At 45.9% G+C, this 17,074-nt stretch overlaps 1 protein-coding gene across 7 annotated transcripts in view; it reads left to right on the top strand.

Moving 5' to 3' along the window:
- Positions 1-17,074, top strand: part of WDR59 (WD repeat domain 59) — a 112,253-nt gene that overhangs the window by 4,715 nt on the left and 90,464 nt on the right. For all 7 annotated transcript variants that reach the window (XR_010152456.1, XR_010152455.1, XM_016930174.3 and 4 more), the window contains exon 2: positions 14,832-14,881. Coding sequence is in view for 4 of the 7 variants with exons in the window: in XM_016930174.3 (XP_016785663.1) it covers positions 14,832-14,881 (50 nt within the window). In the remaining 3 variants the exon portion in view is untranslated. The remainder of the gene's footprint in view (positions 1-14,831; positions 14,882-17,074) is intronic.

Below are 17,074 nucleotides of genomic sequence, written 5' to 3'. Positions count from 1 at the left end.
TTTAGATTTTTTGGCTGGGCGTAGGCTAACGCCTGTAATCCTAGCACTTAAGGAGGCCAAGGCAGGTGGATCACCTGAGGTCAGGAGTTTGAGACCAGCCTGGCCAACATGGTGAAACCCCATCTCTACTAAAAATACAAAAATTAGCCAGGCATGGTGGCGTGTGCCTGTAATTCCACCTACTCGGGAGGCTGAGGCAGGAGAGTCGCTTGAACCTGGGAGGCGGAGGTTGCAGCGAGCCGAGATCACACGGTTGCACTACAGCCTGGGCAAGAGCGAAACTCTGTCTCAAAAAAAAAAAAAAAAAAAAGACTTAGATTTTTCAGAGGAAAACCCCAGTCTGAAGTGTGAAAGTCTTTTTTATAGTTTATAAAAGTGCCATTTATTTTATGAAACATGCTTTGGGATATTACTGTCACTAATTAATAATCAAGAGCCTGTGCTGCTTGGCAACTACTGTGAAGTGCTTCCTGGCATCAATGAGTGTTAACACTATAAGAAAACTTAGGCCAGGCATGGTGGCTCACGCGTATAACTCCAGCACTTTGGGAGGCCGAGGCAGGTGGATCACCTGAGTCAGGAGTCGAGACCAGCCTGGCTAACATGGTGAAAGCCCGTTTCTACTAAAAATACTAAAAATACAAAAAAAATTAGCTGGGCGTGGTGGTGCATGCCTGTCATCCCAGCTACTCGGGAGGCTGAGGGAGGAGAATTGCTTGAGCCCGGGAGTTGGAGATTGTAGTGAGCTGAGATCACGCCATTGCACTCCAGCTTGGGTGACAAGGTGAAGCTCTGTCTCAAAGAAAAAAAAAAAGAAAAGAAAGACAAGCCGGGTGTGGTGGCTCACACCTGTAATCCCAGCACTTTGGGAGGCTGAGGCAGGCGGATCTCGAGGTTGGGAGTTCGAGACCAGCCTGGCCAATATGGTGAAACCCCATCTGTACTAAAAATACAAAAATTAGCCGGGTGTGGTGGTGGGTGCCTGTAATCCCAGCTACTCGGGTGGCTGAGGGAGAAGAATCGCTTGAACCCAGGAGGTGGAGGTTGTAGTGAGCCTAGATCGTGCCACTGCACTCCAGCCTGGGTGACAAGAGCGAGACTCCATCTGAAAAAAAAAAAAAAAAAACCACACAACTTGCAGGTAATCTTCCAGAGCAACACTGTTTTTTTGTTTGTTTGTTTTGTTTTGTTTTGTTTTGAGACAGAGTCTCACTCTGTCACCCAGGCTGGAGTGAAGTGGCTCGATCTTGGCTCACTGCAAGCTCCGCCTCCCGGGTTCATGCCATTCTCCTGCCTCAGCCTCCCGAGTAGCTGGGACTACAGGCGCCCGCCACCATGCCTGGCTAATTTTTTTGTATTTTTTAGTAGAGATGGGGTTTCACTGTGTTAGCCAGGATTGTCTCGATCTCCTGATCTCGTGATCTGCCTGCCTTGGCCTCCCAAAGTGCTGGTATTACAGGCATGAGCCACCGCGCCCGGTCCAGAGCATCACTGTTTTGTAGAACTTCCAGTGATGATGGAAATGGGGCTAGTGCGACAGATGTATTTTCAATTTTATGACATTTTAATTGCCATTTAAATAGCCACTGTGGCTAATGGCTATGATATTGGAAAGTACAGTTCAGAGTACTGAGAAGTGTGGAGATTAGTTTTCACTCTCAAGAAAAGGTAAGATGCTGGAATGTGCAGTTACAAGGCTAACCTAAGATATTTGCAAAAGTGCTGCAGTGGCTGACTCCTGTGTTGAAGAGAAGAACTGCAGACCCACGGCGGCTGCCTACTTCGTGTCTCCACTTCAGGATCTGCGAGAAAATCAAGCTCTGTATGTCCAAAGCAGCTGAACATACTTGGAGACAACTCTTCCCGCACACTAGCATTTCCCTCTTCCATTTTATCTTCCATATAGCCAGAGTGATTAAAAAAAAAAATCCAGGTTTATGCAGGTATAATTGTAGAGTTTGTTGGGTTTTGACAAATGGATGTAGTCATGTAACCACTGCCGTAATCATGATGTAGAACGTTTCCATCACTCCAAACAGTTCCTTGGTCCCCCTGTGTACTCAATCTCCATCCCTTATCTCTGGCAGCTGCTGATGGGATTTCTATAACAAATGGAATCATGTGATATGATGTGTAGCCTTTTGAGTCTGGCTTTCATTTTTGTTTTGTTTTGTTTTGTTTTTTGAAGGGACAGAATCTTTCTCAGTTGCCCAGGCTGGAGTGCGATTGCACAGTCCTTGCTGAGTGCAGCCTCCAGCTCCTGGGCTCAAGTGTCCTCCCATCTCAGCCTCCTGAATAACTGAGTCGACAGGCATATGCCACCAGGCCTGGCTCTTTTTTTTTTTTTTTTTTTTTTTTTGAGACAGAGTCTCACTCTGTCGCCAGGCTGGAGTGCAGTCGCACGATCTCGGCTCGCCGTAACCTCTGCCTCCTGGGTTCAAGCGATTCTCTGCCTCAGCCTCCTGAGTAGCTGGGATTACAGAAGCCCATCACCATGCCTGGCTAACCATCTTTGCCAGGCTGGTCTTGAACTCCTGACCTCATGATCCACCCACCTTGGCCTCCCAAAGTGCTGGGATTACAGGCGTGAGCTACTGCGCCTGGCCAGTCCTGGCTAATTTTTAAAAATTTTTTCTGGGGGTGGAATCTGGCTATTGATGCCCAGGCTGGTCTTGAACTCCTGACCTCACACAGCCCTCCCACCTTGGCCTCCCAAAGTTTTGGGATTACAGGCATGAGCCACCACCCTACCTGGCGTCTTTTGCTTAGCCTAGTGCTTTTGAGATTCATTCTTGTTGTTGAGCCTATCTGTTAGTCCATTCCTCCTCCTTGCTGAGTAGTGTTCCAGTATATAGACTGCAATTTGTGTATTCATTCACCTGTTTATGGACATTTAGTTTTTTTCCAGTTTTTAGTGACTGAAGAAAGCTGCTATAAGTAGATAAGTATCAAGGCCAATTTTTATTTATTTATTTATTTTTCTTTTTTGAGACAGAGTCTCGCTCTGTTATCTATGCTGGAGTGCAGTGGCACGATCTCGGCTCACTGCAAGCTCCGCCTCCCGGGTTCACGCCATTCTCCTGCCTTAGCTTCCCGAGTAGCTGGGACTACATGCGCCCGCCACCACACCCCACTATTTTTTTGTAGTTTTGGTAGAGATGGGGTTTCATCGTGTTAGTCAGGATGGTCTCGATCTCCTGACATCGTGATCTGCCCGCCTCGGCCTCCCAAAGTGCTGGGATTACAGACGTGAGCCACTGCGCCCGGCTGCATTGTCTCTTTCTTATAGATTAAAAAGAGTGTAAAAATTTTTCTGGATTCCAGTTCTGTATGGTTATATATATTGTAAATCCATTCTCCCAAGTCGTAGCTTGCCTTTTCATTCTTTTTATGGTATTAAAATTTTTTTTAAAATTTAAATTAAAAATTTTTTTTTTGAGATGCGGTCTCGCTGTTACTGTGGCTGGAGTGCCTATTCACAGTCACGATCATGGTGCACTGCCTCCTTGAACTCCTGGTCTCAAATGATCCTCCTGGTTCTGCCTCCCAAGTAACTAGGTCTGTATTTGTGAGTTACCACTCCCAGCTATGTGCTCTTTTGATGAACAGAACTTTAATTTTAATGCAGTTAAATTTATGGATTATGCTTTTTCAGTCTTGTTGTTTTTGTTTTGAGACAGGGTCTCGCAATGTCGCCCAGGCTGGAGTGCCGTGATCTTGAATCAGTGCAACCTCTGCCTCCTGGGCTCAAATGATCCTCCTGCCGTAGCCTCTTAAGTAGTTGGAACTGCAGGCACACACCACCAGGCCGGGCTAATGTTTGTATTTTTTATAGAGCCATGTTGGCCAGGCTGGTCTCGAACTCCTGGGCTCAAATGATCCACCCACCATGGCCTCCCAAATTCTTTTTAAGTCTTCTTAAGAAAAATGTTTAGGCCGGGCTTGGTCGCTCACACCTGTAATCCCAGCACTTTGGGAGGCCAAGGTGGGCGGATCACGAGGTCAGAAGATCGAGAGCATCCTGGCTAACACAGTGAAACCCTGTCTCTTCTAAAAATACAAAAAATTAGCCAGGTGTGGTGGTGGGCACCTGTAGTCCCAGCTACTCAGGAGGCTGAGGCAGGAGAATCGCTTGAACCCAAAAGGCGGAGGTTCAGGGAGCCAAGATTGCACCTTTGCACTCCAGCCTGGGCGACAGGGTAAGGCTGCGTCTCAAAAGAAAAAAAATAAAAGAAGAAAAGAAAAAGAAAAACGTTCGTATCCTAGATTCATAAAGAAATTCCTCAATATTTTCTTTTATCTTGAAATTGAAAATGAATCATCTCAGCAGAAAGTATACTCTCTTCTGACCTAATAATGGTTGGTGATTTATTAGTCTCAGTATTGCAACAGCTTTGCCACAAAGATAAAGATTGAGGACTGTTTTACTCTAATAAAAACTAAAATAAAAAAACACAACTCAAATTATTTGGCTAGGAGCAAAATTATAAATAATAAAGTGTGTGTTTTTCTGGAGCAATCCAGCTTCGGTTCCTACTTTTTTAGTTTCATACAATGTTCATTTCAAAAAACTATAGAAATGGAGGGGCAGAATAGGACTTTTTGGTGTAAGTGACTATTAATATGTCTACTGTGAAATATTTTTTCTTTTTTAAATAAATTTATATATGTGTATTTTAACATCGAGATATGGGGGTCTCACTGCGTTGCCCAGGCTGGTGTCAAACTCCTCAGTTTAAGTGATCCTCCCACCTTAGCCTCCCAAAGTGCTGTGATCACAGGCATGAGCCACTGCACCTGGCCTACTTTTTTTTTTCCTAGAAAATTTAATATAAAGATGTGGTGATCAATGGGAGAAGAACAAAGACGTTAAGGAGTTCATGCCAGACTGTGTTAAGATTTAGGTTATGCCACCTGTCTTCCATGTGATCTTGGGCAAGTTACTTCCTTTCTAAGCTTCAGTTTTCTTTTTTAAATTTTTTTTCTTTTTTTTACTTTTTTTTTTTTTTTGAGACGGAGTTTCACTCTTGTTGCCCAGACTGGAGTGCAGTGGCATGATCTCGGCTCAGTGCATCCTCCATCTCCCAGGTTCAAGCAATTCTCCTGCCTCAGCCTCCCAAGTAGCTGGGATTACAGGCGCCTGCCATCACGTCCTGCTAATTTTTTGTATTTTTAGTAGAGACGGCGTTTTACCATGTTGGCCAGGCTAGTCTCGAACTCCTGACCTTAGGTGATCCACCCGTCTTGGCCTCCCAAAGTGCTGGAATTACAGGCATAAGCCACTGCGCCCAGCCTTGTTTTATTCTGTTGTTTTTTGAGACAGAGTATTGCTGTCTCCCAGGCTGGAGTGCAGTGGCGTGATATAGGCTCACTGCATTCTCCACCTCCTGGGTTCAAGCGATTCTCCTGTCTCAGCCTCCCGAGTAGCTGGAATTACAGGTGTGTGCTGCCACGCCTGGCTAATTTTTGTATTTTTAGTAGAGACGAGGTATCGCCATGTTGGCCAGGCTGGTCTTGAACTCCTGACCTCAGGTGATCCACCGACCTTGGCATCCCAAAGTGCTGGGATTACAGGTGTGAGCCTCTGCGCCCGACTGACTTCCGTCATTCATAAAACAAGGATAGTAGTGCCTACTTGTGTTGGGGGTTCCCCAGGCCACGCCAGGCTCAGTGACTTACAAGGAGGCTTCACAGTCGTATTTGCAGTTATTACATATTACAGCAAAAGGACACAATGCAGAATCAAAGGGAAAAGGCAAATGGCATGAGGTCAGAAGGAAACCAGGCCGAAGCTTCCCAGAGTCCCCTCACTGTAGACGCACACAGGATATGCTTAATTCCTCCCGTGTGTAACTGGAACAATGTGTGAGAAACATTGTGTACCAAGGAAGTTCCTTAGGGACTCAGTACCCACAATTTCTATTTGGGGCTGGTCATGTAGGCACACTCTGCCTTAACAGGTACCAAAATTCCAGACCTTCAGAAGGAAAGTAGGCACTCAGTGTACACCACATGGTTTGTACGTACAGTTGAGGCACAGGGAGGCTCTCTTACTAGTTAAGGAGCAGTGGAACGCTCCTAAAATCCACGTTCTAGATAGCAGCCAAGAGCCACCCTTGCAAGCAGGCCTTGCAAGGATAGTAGTAGCCTCATGCCTGCTGTGCCAACTCTTTTCTGCACACTACCTTGTAGACTGGCTGTGAGGATTAAATGACAATATCAGTGCGGAACACCTAGCGTAGTGGTCAGTATATGTTAAGCAGTTGATAAATGTTGATTACCATTACTATTAAATTAGAAAACTGGCCTAAGGAAGCAACACACTTGGCCTGACAAAATAGCCCTCTCCTCTGCCCTGTCGTTTTGCAGGTGAGGAGTGTGAGCCCCAGAAAGATTAGGTGACGTACCTAGTAGTACCTAGTGCGGGCCATTTTAGTGTGTGGGAAAGTGAGACTGTTTCCATTTAATTAAATTTAATTAATCAATTAATTTTTTTCTTTGTTTTTGAGATGGAGTCTTGCTTTTCGCCCATGTTGGAGTGCAGTGGCATAATCTCAGCTCACTGCAAACTCTGCCTCCTGGGTTGAAGCAATTCTCCTGCCTCAGCCTCCTGAGTAGCTGGGATTACAGGTGCCTGCCACCATGCCCAGCTAATTTTTGTATTTTTAGTAGAGACAAGGTTTCACCATGTTGGCCAGGCTGGTCTCGAACTTGTGACCTCAGGTGATCCACCTGCTTCAGCCTCCCAAAGTGCTAGGATTACAGGCATGGGCCACTGTGCCTGGCCAATTTTTGTGTTTTAGTAGAGACAGGGTATCACCATGTTGGCCAGGCTGGTCTTGAACTCTTGACCTCAGGCGATCTGCCTGCCTTGGCCTCCCAAAGTACTGGGATTACAGGTATGAGCCACTGCGCCTGGCCGAATTAATTTTTAATTTTACAATCCACCATGACATTCAAAGAATGTTCTCATTTAAAAGAGAAGACTTCCTGAGCAACACTCCTATTGCTGAGCGTGTGAACAAGAGTCTCCGATAGGTAACGTGTAGTGAGTATTAGACAAGGATGGCTCAGAAACTGTTGGGCCAAGCATGGTGGCTCACGCCTGGAGTCTCAGCACTTTGAGAGGCCAGGGCTGGTGCATCACTTGAGCCCAGGGGTTCGAGACCAGCCGGCGCAACAGAGTGAGACCTCATCCCTACAGAAAATGAAAAACTTAGCTGAGCATGGTGGCTTGTGCCTGTGGTACCATTTACTCAGGAGGCTGAGGCAGGAGGATTGCTTGAGCCCAGGAGTTTGAGGCTGCAACGCCACTGTGCTCCAGCTGGGGTGATGGAGAGAGACCCGCCCCACCCCCCCCAACCCCAATCTAAAAAGCAAAACAAAATAAACCAGCTTTGGCAGCAGTGTTCATATATAATTTTATGTTTTTTGAGACAGTTTTGCTCTTGTTGCTCAGGCTGGAGTGCAATGGCACAATCTTGGCTCACTGCAACCTCTACCTCCCGGGTTCAAGCGATTCTCCTGCCTTAGTCTTCTGAGTAGCTGGGATTACAGGCATGCGCCACAACACCTGGCTAATTTTTTGTGTTTTTAGTAGAGATGGGGTTTCTCCTTGTTGGTCAGGCTGGTCTCAAACTCCCGACCTCAGACCTCAGGTGATCTGCCTGCCTCACCTCCCAAAGTGCTGAGATTACAGGCGTGAGCCACCGTGCCTGGCCAATATCTAATTTAAATAGAAATTGGATCTTGTCCTTTGAAATGGTCAGACCCTTTTAATAATCAGTGGTTTTCAGTTTGTGGCTTTAGTCTGTAAAACCTCTTTTTTTTTTTTTTTTTAAGACAGAGTCTTGCTCTGTCACCCAGGCTGGAATGCAGTGGCTCCATCTCGGCTCACTGCAATCTCCATCTCCCAGGTTCAAGTGAATCTTGTGCCTCAGCCTCCTGAGTAGCTGGGATTACAGGTGTGCGCCACCACGCCTGGCTAATTTTTGTATTTTTAGTAGCCATGTTGGCCAGGCTGGTCTCAAACTCCTGACCTCAAGTGATCCACCCACCTTGGCCTCCCAGCGTGCTGAGATTACAGATGTGAGCCACCGTGCCTGGCCTAGACATGAGTTTTAATCGAATTCTGACTGCAAAGCCGATGCATACCGTTTCTGCTGCACCAGGCTACCTCCATTTTATGCCTGGAGAAAGGGCAGAGTTTTTCCTCCCTTTGATAAATTGTGGTCTGTTGCTTTGGATTGCTGAAACCAAGTGCTTCAGAACACTGTTGCCTTTGGAAGTTGACTCACCAAGAAATTTTTTAAACGAGGACAGCAGCAATTTGTAGTCTAATAGAGTCTCATGGAATTGATTTCCTTCATTAGCCATTAGTTAGCTTGACGTTTCCAAATTATTAATTATATTTACTCCAAGAGAATCAGAATCAAATATCACCATCAATTCTCATTTCATAAAGGGCATGTAAATCCTAAAGTGTTAAGTGTGCCAAAAGTCACCATCCTTCTTTGCAGTTGAAGGAACAAAGACTTCTAAGAACTTCATTGTCTTCTGTTTAAAGATACCTGTTTTGATAGAGAGCAGTCCTGGACAATAAGTTTGTTTTCCTACAATTGAGGAGGACTTTTCAGTATGGAAAAGCAAGAGTTTGGCTGGGCATGGTGGCACATGCCCATAACCCTAGCCCCTTGGGAGGCTGAGGCAGGAAGATTGCTTGAGCCCAGGAGTTCAACACCAGCCTGGGGAACAGGCTGGTTGTCTCTACACAAAATTTTAAAAGTAGCCGGGTGTGATGGTGTGCACCTGTAGTCCCAGTTACTTGGGAGCCTGAGGCAGGATAATCACTTGAGCCCAGAAGTTTGGGGTTACAGTGAGTACCACTGCACTCCAGCCTTGGCAACAGAGTGAGACACTTTCTTAGAGGCTGGGTGCGGTGGCTCACACCTGTAATCCCTGCACTTTGGGAGGCCCAGGCAGGTGGATCACTTAAGGTCAGTAGTTCGAGACCAGCCTGGCCGACATGGTGAAACCCCATCTCTATTAAAAATACAAAAAACAGCCAGGCACGGTGACAGGCACTTGTAATCCCAGCTACTCAGGAGGCTGAGGCGGGAGAATTGCTTGAACTCAGGAGGCAGAGGTTGCAGTGAGCCGAGATTGCGCCACTGCACTCTAGCCTGGGTGACAGAGCAAGACTCCATCTCAAAAAAAAAAAAAAAAAAAGAAAAGAAGGAAGGAAAGAAGGATGGAAAACGGATGAAAATTTTACAGTATAAAGTGTATGGGTGAGGTACACAAATCTTTTTTTTCTCTTTTTTTTGGGACCACTGTCAGAAACAAAATTTTGATCATCACATTGTTCTAATAGAACGTCTCACACCGCAGGCGGTGAGCTATTGAAGTTTATTGTCCTAGGAGGTATTAACGAAACGAATGAACTTTAAAAGTTTAGATAAACTCGTGGGTGATAAATTATTAAGGAGAATTATCAAGAGAAACTACCAAAAATATTCTCAGAGATGTCGAGGAACACCTTGGCTCATTGTGAGCTGGAAGGACCCTGATTTTGACTTGGTTCTGACCTACCATCTTTTTTTTGGCCTTTTTTTAGACAGGGTCTTGCTTTGTCATTTAGCCAGGAGTATAGTGGTGTGAACATTGCTCATTGCAGCCTCAACCGCTCGGGCTCAAGTTATCCTCCCCTCAGCCCCCCAAGTAGCTGGGAGTACAAGTGCATACACCATTCCTGGCTAATTTTTTTTTTTTTTTTTTTTTTAAGAGGTGTGGTTTCATCATGTTGTCCAGGCTGGTCTCGAACTCCTGGGCTCCAAGCGATCCTCTTGCCTTGGCTTCCCAAAGTCCTGGGATTATAGGTGTGCACCACCATGCCCAGCTGCAACCATCTTTCATGCTACAGAGTTTTACAGAGCACCTCTGTGTACAAAGCAACTTGCTGGGTGCTCTGGGAGAAATGAAATAGACCATGCTCAGCAGGGGCTCATCAGCTAGTGGGAGAAGAAAGACGTGTATAGCAATAATTAAACACAGCAAGTTGTGGCAAGTTCTGTGAGGGAGGGGCAGAGAAAGTGCTTTCGGAAAAGGTGGAACCTGCTTAGAGAGGTCCTTGGGAGAGCTGCTTTTTTTTTTTTTTTTGAGACAGAGTCTCTCTCTGTCGCCCAGGCTGGAGTGCAGTGGCGCATCTTGGCTCTCTGCAAGCTCCGCCTCCTGGGTTTATGCCATTCTGGGAGAGCTTCTTAGGGGAGGTATGTCTTGGGACTTAGAAGATAAGTAGAATTAAGTGAAATGACAAATGACAAGGTATCACATTGCCTGCCTTTAAATTATACTGCAAGGCTGTGGTAACTCAAACAGGATGGTACTGCTAGAAAACTAGACATATAGACCAATGGAACAGAATAGAGAACACAAAAATAAAGCTACATACCTACAACCAACTGATCTTTGACAAAGTTGACAAAAATTAACAATAGGGAAAGGAGTTCTAGACCAGCCTAGGCAGCATGGTGAAACACTATCTCTACCAAAAATACAAAAAATTAGCTGGGTGTGGTGGCATGCGCCTGTGGTCCCAGGTATTTGGGAGGCTGAGGTGACAGGATCACTTGAACCCAGGAGACGGAGGTTGCATTGAGCTGAGATTGAGCCACTGCACTCCAGTCTGGGCAAAAAATTGAGACCCTGTCTCAAGAAAACCCCCCAAAACCCCACAAAAATTAGCAGGCTGAGGTGGGAGGATCATTTGAATCTAGGAGTTTGAGGCTGCAGTGAGCTGAGATCATGCCACTGTACTCCAACCTGTGTGACAATTTGGGAGGCTGAGGTGGCGATCACCTTAGGTCAGGAGTTCAAGACCAGCCTGGGAAACATGGTGAAACCCTAAAAATACAAAAATGAGCCGGGCGTGGTGGCACATGCCTGTAATCTCAGTACTTGGGAGGCTGAGGCAGGAGAATCGCTTGAACGGGGGAGGCAGAGGTTGCAGTGAGCTAACGCCATTGCACTCCAGCCTGGGCAACAAGAGTGAAACTCCATCTCAAAAACACAAACAAAAAGCAGGCTGGGTGCAGTGGCTCACACCTGTAGTCCCAGTACTTTGGGAGGCTGAGGTGGGTGGATCACAGGGTCAGGAGATTGAGACCATCCTGGCTAACACGGTGAAACCCCGTCTCTACTAAAAATACAAAAAATTAGCCGGGCGTAGTGGCATGCACCTGTAATCCCACCTACTCAGGAGGCTGAGGCCTGAGAATCACTTGAACCTGGGAGGTGGAGATTGCAGTGAGCCAAGATCGTGCCATTGCACTCCAGCCTGGGTGACAGAGCGAGACTCCGTCTCAAAAGACAAAACAAATATGTATTATATATATATATATTTATAAGTAGCCAATTTAAATTTTAGTCTGTAAGTGGATATAAAATGCCACTTTACACCTCTAACCTGTCTTTAATCCCCAGCAGGCACCTTTCTTCAGACTGCTGGGAAATCCTATCTCAGTCATTGCAGGGCTTTCCCTCCTCACTTGCAGTGTGGTCATACAAAAATCCCACAGTCCCGTGGTTCTTAACCCACATCTAGAATTCCCCACCTGCTGTGCTGAGGGTGGAGAGGGCTTGGATTGCAGACTCCTTTCCCCCACAAAGCACTCACTTTCTCTGGTTAGGTCATTTTCACTTCCTCTGCTCAGTGTTCCCTTTCTCCATTCCTTCTTTGGGACAGCTTAGTGTAAGCTTCCTCAATGTGCTCCTGCAAACATGGTGGTAACCTGTTTTTTCTAGGGTAGTGGTGGGAAAAATCACGTAGATGGTGTTGTGGTGGTACTTTTTCTTTTTTTAAATAACTTCCTCTGATATGGGTGAGTTATGATAGTCTATTTGCCGTTTTTGTTTTGTTTTGTTTTGTTTTGAGACAGAGTCTTGCTCTGTCGCCCAGGCTGGAGTGCAGTGGCAAGATCTCAGCTTACTGCATGCAGCCTCCACCTCCTGGGTTCAAGCGATCCTCCTACCTCAGCCTCCCGAGCAGCTGGGACTGCAGATGCATGCCACCACGCCTGGCTGATTTTTGTATATTTAGTAGAAATGGGGTTTCGCCATGTTGGCCAGGCTGGTCTTGAACTCCTTACCTCCGGTGATCTGCCTGCCTCGGCCTCCCAAAGTGCTGGGATTACAGGTGTGAGCTACTGCACCCGGTCCATATTTAGCATCTTACAACAACATCCATTTATTAGCTCACAGTTCTGTAGGTCAGAAGTCCAGGCACTCTCAGCTCCTACATGCTGTCTCAGGTCCTTGCCATGTCCTTCTGTCTTTGCAGCCAGCAATGCGAATCTTGATGTTGAATCTCTCACCTTTTTAATCTCTGACTTCCTGTCTCTGACATCTAGACATAGATTTAAAGGACTGATGAGACTAAGTCTCTCAGTCTCCCCGTCCTCTAAATTTTCGTCATCCCAAATAGGAGCTCTGTACCCATTAAACAGTAACTCCGCATTCTCTACTTCCCCTAGACCCTGGCAACTTCCATTTTACTTTTTGTTTCTATGAGTTCATCTGCTTTAGGTGGAGTCATATAATATTTGTCCTTTTGCATCTGGGATACTCTACTTAGCATGTTTCCAAGCTTCATCCATGTTGTAGCATGTATCAGAATTTCCTTCCCTTTTAAGGCTGGATAATATTCCATTATATGTCTGTACCACATTTTGTTTATCTGTTCCTCCATTGGTGGACATTTGGGTTGTTTAAGGTCTTCTATCTTTTTTTTTTTTTTTTTGAGACCGAGTCTCGCTTTATTGCCCAAGCTGGAGTGCAGTGGCATGTCTCGGCTCACTGCAACCTCTGCTTCCCGGGGTCAAGTGATTCTCCTGCCTCAGCCTCCTGAGTAGCTGGGTCCACAGGTGCCTGCCACCATGCCCGGCTAATTTTTGTATTTTTAGTAGAGATGAGGTTTCACCATGTTGGCCAGGCTGGTCTCGAACTTCTGACCTCAGGTGATCCATCCGCCTTGGCCTCCCAAATTGCCAGGATTACGGGCATGAGCCACCGTGCCCAGCCGAGTTCTATCGTAAGGTCCACTGATTGGGACCTTAATTACGTCCATAAAATCCGTTCCCAATAGTAGCTAGATTTGTGTTCAGTGAATGTTGAATAGCAGGGAAGAGGTGTGTATATACCAAGGGCCTGGAATCTTGGGGGCTATCTGTTAGGATTCTGCCTACCACAGACTCCCCAGAAAGATTACACAGATCTTGTTAGAGGAAACATCTTGCCCTCCTCCTTATCATCTCCTTACTGTCTGTAAATTGCACAGAGGAATCCTGGAAATGGCATCTCATTTCACTGCCTGTCTTTCCTTCTGGGCTTCTCTCTGCTCCTGACTCTGGTGCACTGAAGGATGCATGTTAATCACTCTGCAGCCTCCGGTGAGAGTACTCTGGCTTCTTGTCCCCAATGTTACTTGTGATGTTTCTTGAGGGTAGATGACTTGAGAAATCCACTAAATAAGGCCAGCGAGGGTGAGGGAAAGAAGGTGCTTACCATTTGTGATTTGTGATTGTCACAGAATGTATAAAATGGATTCTTCATTGATACTCTCTTGGAGAGAACTTAGAGCATTTAATAACCAAACAGTGGCCCAAACTGTTTCATGATACTGGCATGAGAGTGCAGCAGGATTTGAACTTGTCCAAAGAAACTCAAGGCAATAACTGCCCGGATTAAAATAAGCCTTCTGCTCAGCCTGAATGCACATTCTTTGGACTCATTGCAGTCTCTTGGGAGTTAGACTTTGGCTCCTGAAACGATGTGATAGTGCTCCCTGGGAATTGGGAGACCCGGGAAATAGAAACCAGTTAAATGCACTAGAAATTTCAGAGCGAACGTGACCTGGGGATGTCAGTATCCAGAATATGACCTTGGATTCAGCAGGGGTGGTGTCTATTGCCAACTGCCATATGGCTTGAGGAGAAGTCCATGCCCTTTGGAAAGTCACGGGTGTCTTGGGTGTGTGTGGGGTGGGGGTGTCCAGGTTAGGTTTCACTTGGAAGAAGGTTCTTTGTTCATAGTAGCTGCTGTTTTCTCTGAGCTAGTCAGCCTCCCTGTGGGCTCCAGGACTTCTGTCTCTTCAATTTATTTATTTTTATTTATTTTTTGAGATGGAGTGTCATTCTGTTGCCCAGGCTGGAGTGCAGTGGCTCAATCTCGAGTCACTGCACCCTCCACCTCCCACGTTCAAGCGATTCTCCTGCCTCAGCCTCCCGAATAGCTGGGATTACAGGTGTCCACCACAACACCGGGCTAATTTTTGTATTTTTAGTAGAGTTGGGGTTTCACCATGTTGGCCAAGCTGGTCTTGAACTCCTGACCTCAGGTGATCTGCCTGCCTTGGCCTCCCAAAGTGCTGGGATTGCAGGTGTGAGCCACCCCGCCCAGCCTGTCTTTTCAATTTAGAATGTACCAGCTTGGTTGCGTGTAGTCTTGGTGTGGGGGTAACAGGTAGCAACTGCCCTATTGTCAAAAATCAATGTGTACTTGGGAGGCTGAAATGGGAGGATCACTTGAGACCAGGAGTTGGAGTCCGGCCTGGGCAACATAGCAAGACCCTGTCTCTACAAAAAATAAAAAAAGTGAATGTGGAATTGGGTTGCAAATTAGAAGTGGGTGGGTAGAAGCATCCACTGTAGAGAACTAATGATACCTGCGAGCTGGGGACTTCTTGGGAGACAGGAAGAGGAAGAGCCACAGAGACCTCTGCCTTCTATCCCCGGCTGGGTTTGCTGGCAGCACTGACTCTGTGTTCTCTCTCTCAGGCAACTGCGATGTCTGTGGACTGTCTTGGGCAGCATGCAGTGCTTTCTGGGTAAGTAAGCTTGCCGAGTTTGTCTGCCATGATTTCTGGAAACGAATTGCAAATCGGGGTTTCTGGGAACTTGGAAGCTGTTCTTATATTTACGGATTATGATCATAGGGTTTAGTTCTGATATCCTGTTTGCCTCAGGGCTACTCGGAGGGATTATTTGCAGTTTATTTTAATCTCTGCCCTAATAGGTAAGCAATAAAACACCTTTGAAGTTTTAGTGACTGGTAGCTTGAACTTGAAATTGCAATTTTCTGTTTACTGCAAGACTCAAGGATGTTTGCTACTACATACCTGAAGGATGAAATCTATTTTGGTGAAGCAGGTGGTTACTAGGATTGAAGGAATCTGAGTTCCAGTTTGACAGTGCCACTAACTGTGAGCCCCTGGACATTTATTCAGTTTGGCTTAACTGGACTTTGGTTTTCTCATGAAGGAATTTGATTTCATCATGAAGGAACTGAATGACATAGTTTCTGTAGCATCTTCTGGCTCAAAATTTTTAAGACTCTGGCAATTAAGGGCCATCTCTGCTTTTCTAATAACCCTAACATCGTACTATTGGGATAAAATGTAATAATCAAGCCAGGCATGGCCTGTAGTCCCAGCTACTTGCGAAGCTGAGGCAGGAGGACCACGTGAGCCAAGGAGTTCAAGACCAGCCTGGGCAACATAGCAAGACCCCATCTCAAAAAAAAATTTTTTTTTTTTTGAGACGGAGTTTTGCTCTTGTCGCCCAGGCTGGAGTGCAATGGCGCGATCTCGGCTCACTGCAACCTCTGCCTCCTGTGTTCAAGTGATTCTCCTGCCTCAGCCTCCCAGGTAGCTGGGATTATAGGCATGTGCCACCACGCCCGGCTCATTTTTTGTGTTTTTAGCAGTGACAGGGTTTCACCATGTTGGCCAGGCTGACCTCGAACTCCTGACCTCAGGTAATCTACCTGCCTTGGCCTCCCAAAGTGCCTCCTGAAGTGCTGGGATTACAGGTGTGAGCCGCCGTACCCAGCCAAAAATTTTTTTTGATGGTCATGGTCCCCTTTTCCTTTCATGTTGCTCTCGAGTACAGTCCTTACCTCTAGGATCCACTGTGTTTTAATTAATGTAGTTGTTTATGAACCCATTTACAAATCAGTGAAAATATTTTCTTTTCTATCAGCTTCATTACTTTATTTTGAAATTGTGTTTTAATTTACCTTTTTTAAAAAAGTATACAACACGGTAAACATGTAAAAATTTCAGAAGGATATACAATGAAAAGTAGATTTCCTTCCTACCTCTGACCACCTCCCTGGAGAAAATTATTGATGTCATTTTTTTGTGTGTCATACTGGGTGCCTAGATAAGGGAAAGTTGGTATCTCTTTTCTGCCTCCAGCTCCCTACTCTTTTTTTTTTTTTTTTTTTTTGAGATGATGTTTCGCTCTTGTTGCCGAGGCTGTAGTGCAGTGGCACGATCTCGGCTCACTGCAACCTCCGCCTTCCGGTTTCAAGTGATTCTCCTGCCTCAGCCTCCCAAGTACCTGGGATTATAGGCGCCCGCCACCATGCCCAGCTAATTTTTGTATTTTTAGTAGAGATGGGGTTTCACCATATTGGCCAGGCTGATCTTGAACTCCTGACCTAGTGATCTGCCCAGCTCATTCTCCCAAAGTCCTGGGATTACAGGTGTGAGCCACCGTGCCTGGCACACATTTTTACTATTTTTCAACATGATCTCGAATCTTTATATTTCATTTTCTTTCTTTTTTTCTTTTTTTTAGAGATGAGAGTCTTGCTTTGTTGCCCAGGCTGGTCTTGAACAGCTGGGCTCAAGTAATCCTCTCACCTTGGCCTCATTTCATATTCTCTCTCTCTCTTTCTCCCTTTTTCTCTTTCTTTCTTTTGAGACAGGGTCTCACTCTATCACCCAGGCTGGAGTGTAGTTGCTGATGTGATCTCGGCTCACTGCAGCCTTGACATCCCAGACTCAAGCAATCCATCTGCCTCTGCCTTGGCCTCTTGAAGTATTTTCTCTTCTTTTTAAAAAAATTTTAATTTAATTTTAAGTTCCAGGATACATGTGCAGGATGTGCCGGTTTGTTACGTAGGTAAACGTGTGCTATGGTGGTTTGCTGCACCTATCAACCCATCACCTAGGTATTAAGCCCCATATGCGTTAGCTATTTATCCCGATGCTCTCCCTCCCCCTGGCCCCCCA

Source organism: Pan troglodytes, chromosome 18 (assembly GCF_028858775.2).
Source record: "Pan troglodytes isolate AG18354 chromosome 18, NHGRI_mPanTro3-v2.0_pri, whole genome shotgun sequence".
Classification (NCBI taxonomy): Eukaryota; Metazoa; Chordata; class Mammalia; order Primates; family Hominidae; genus Pan; species Pan troglodytes.
This window is presented reverse-complemented; position numbering and strand designations above follow the sequence as displayed.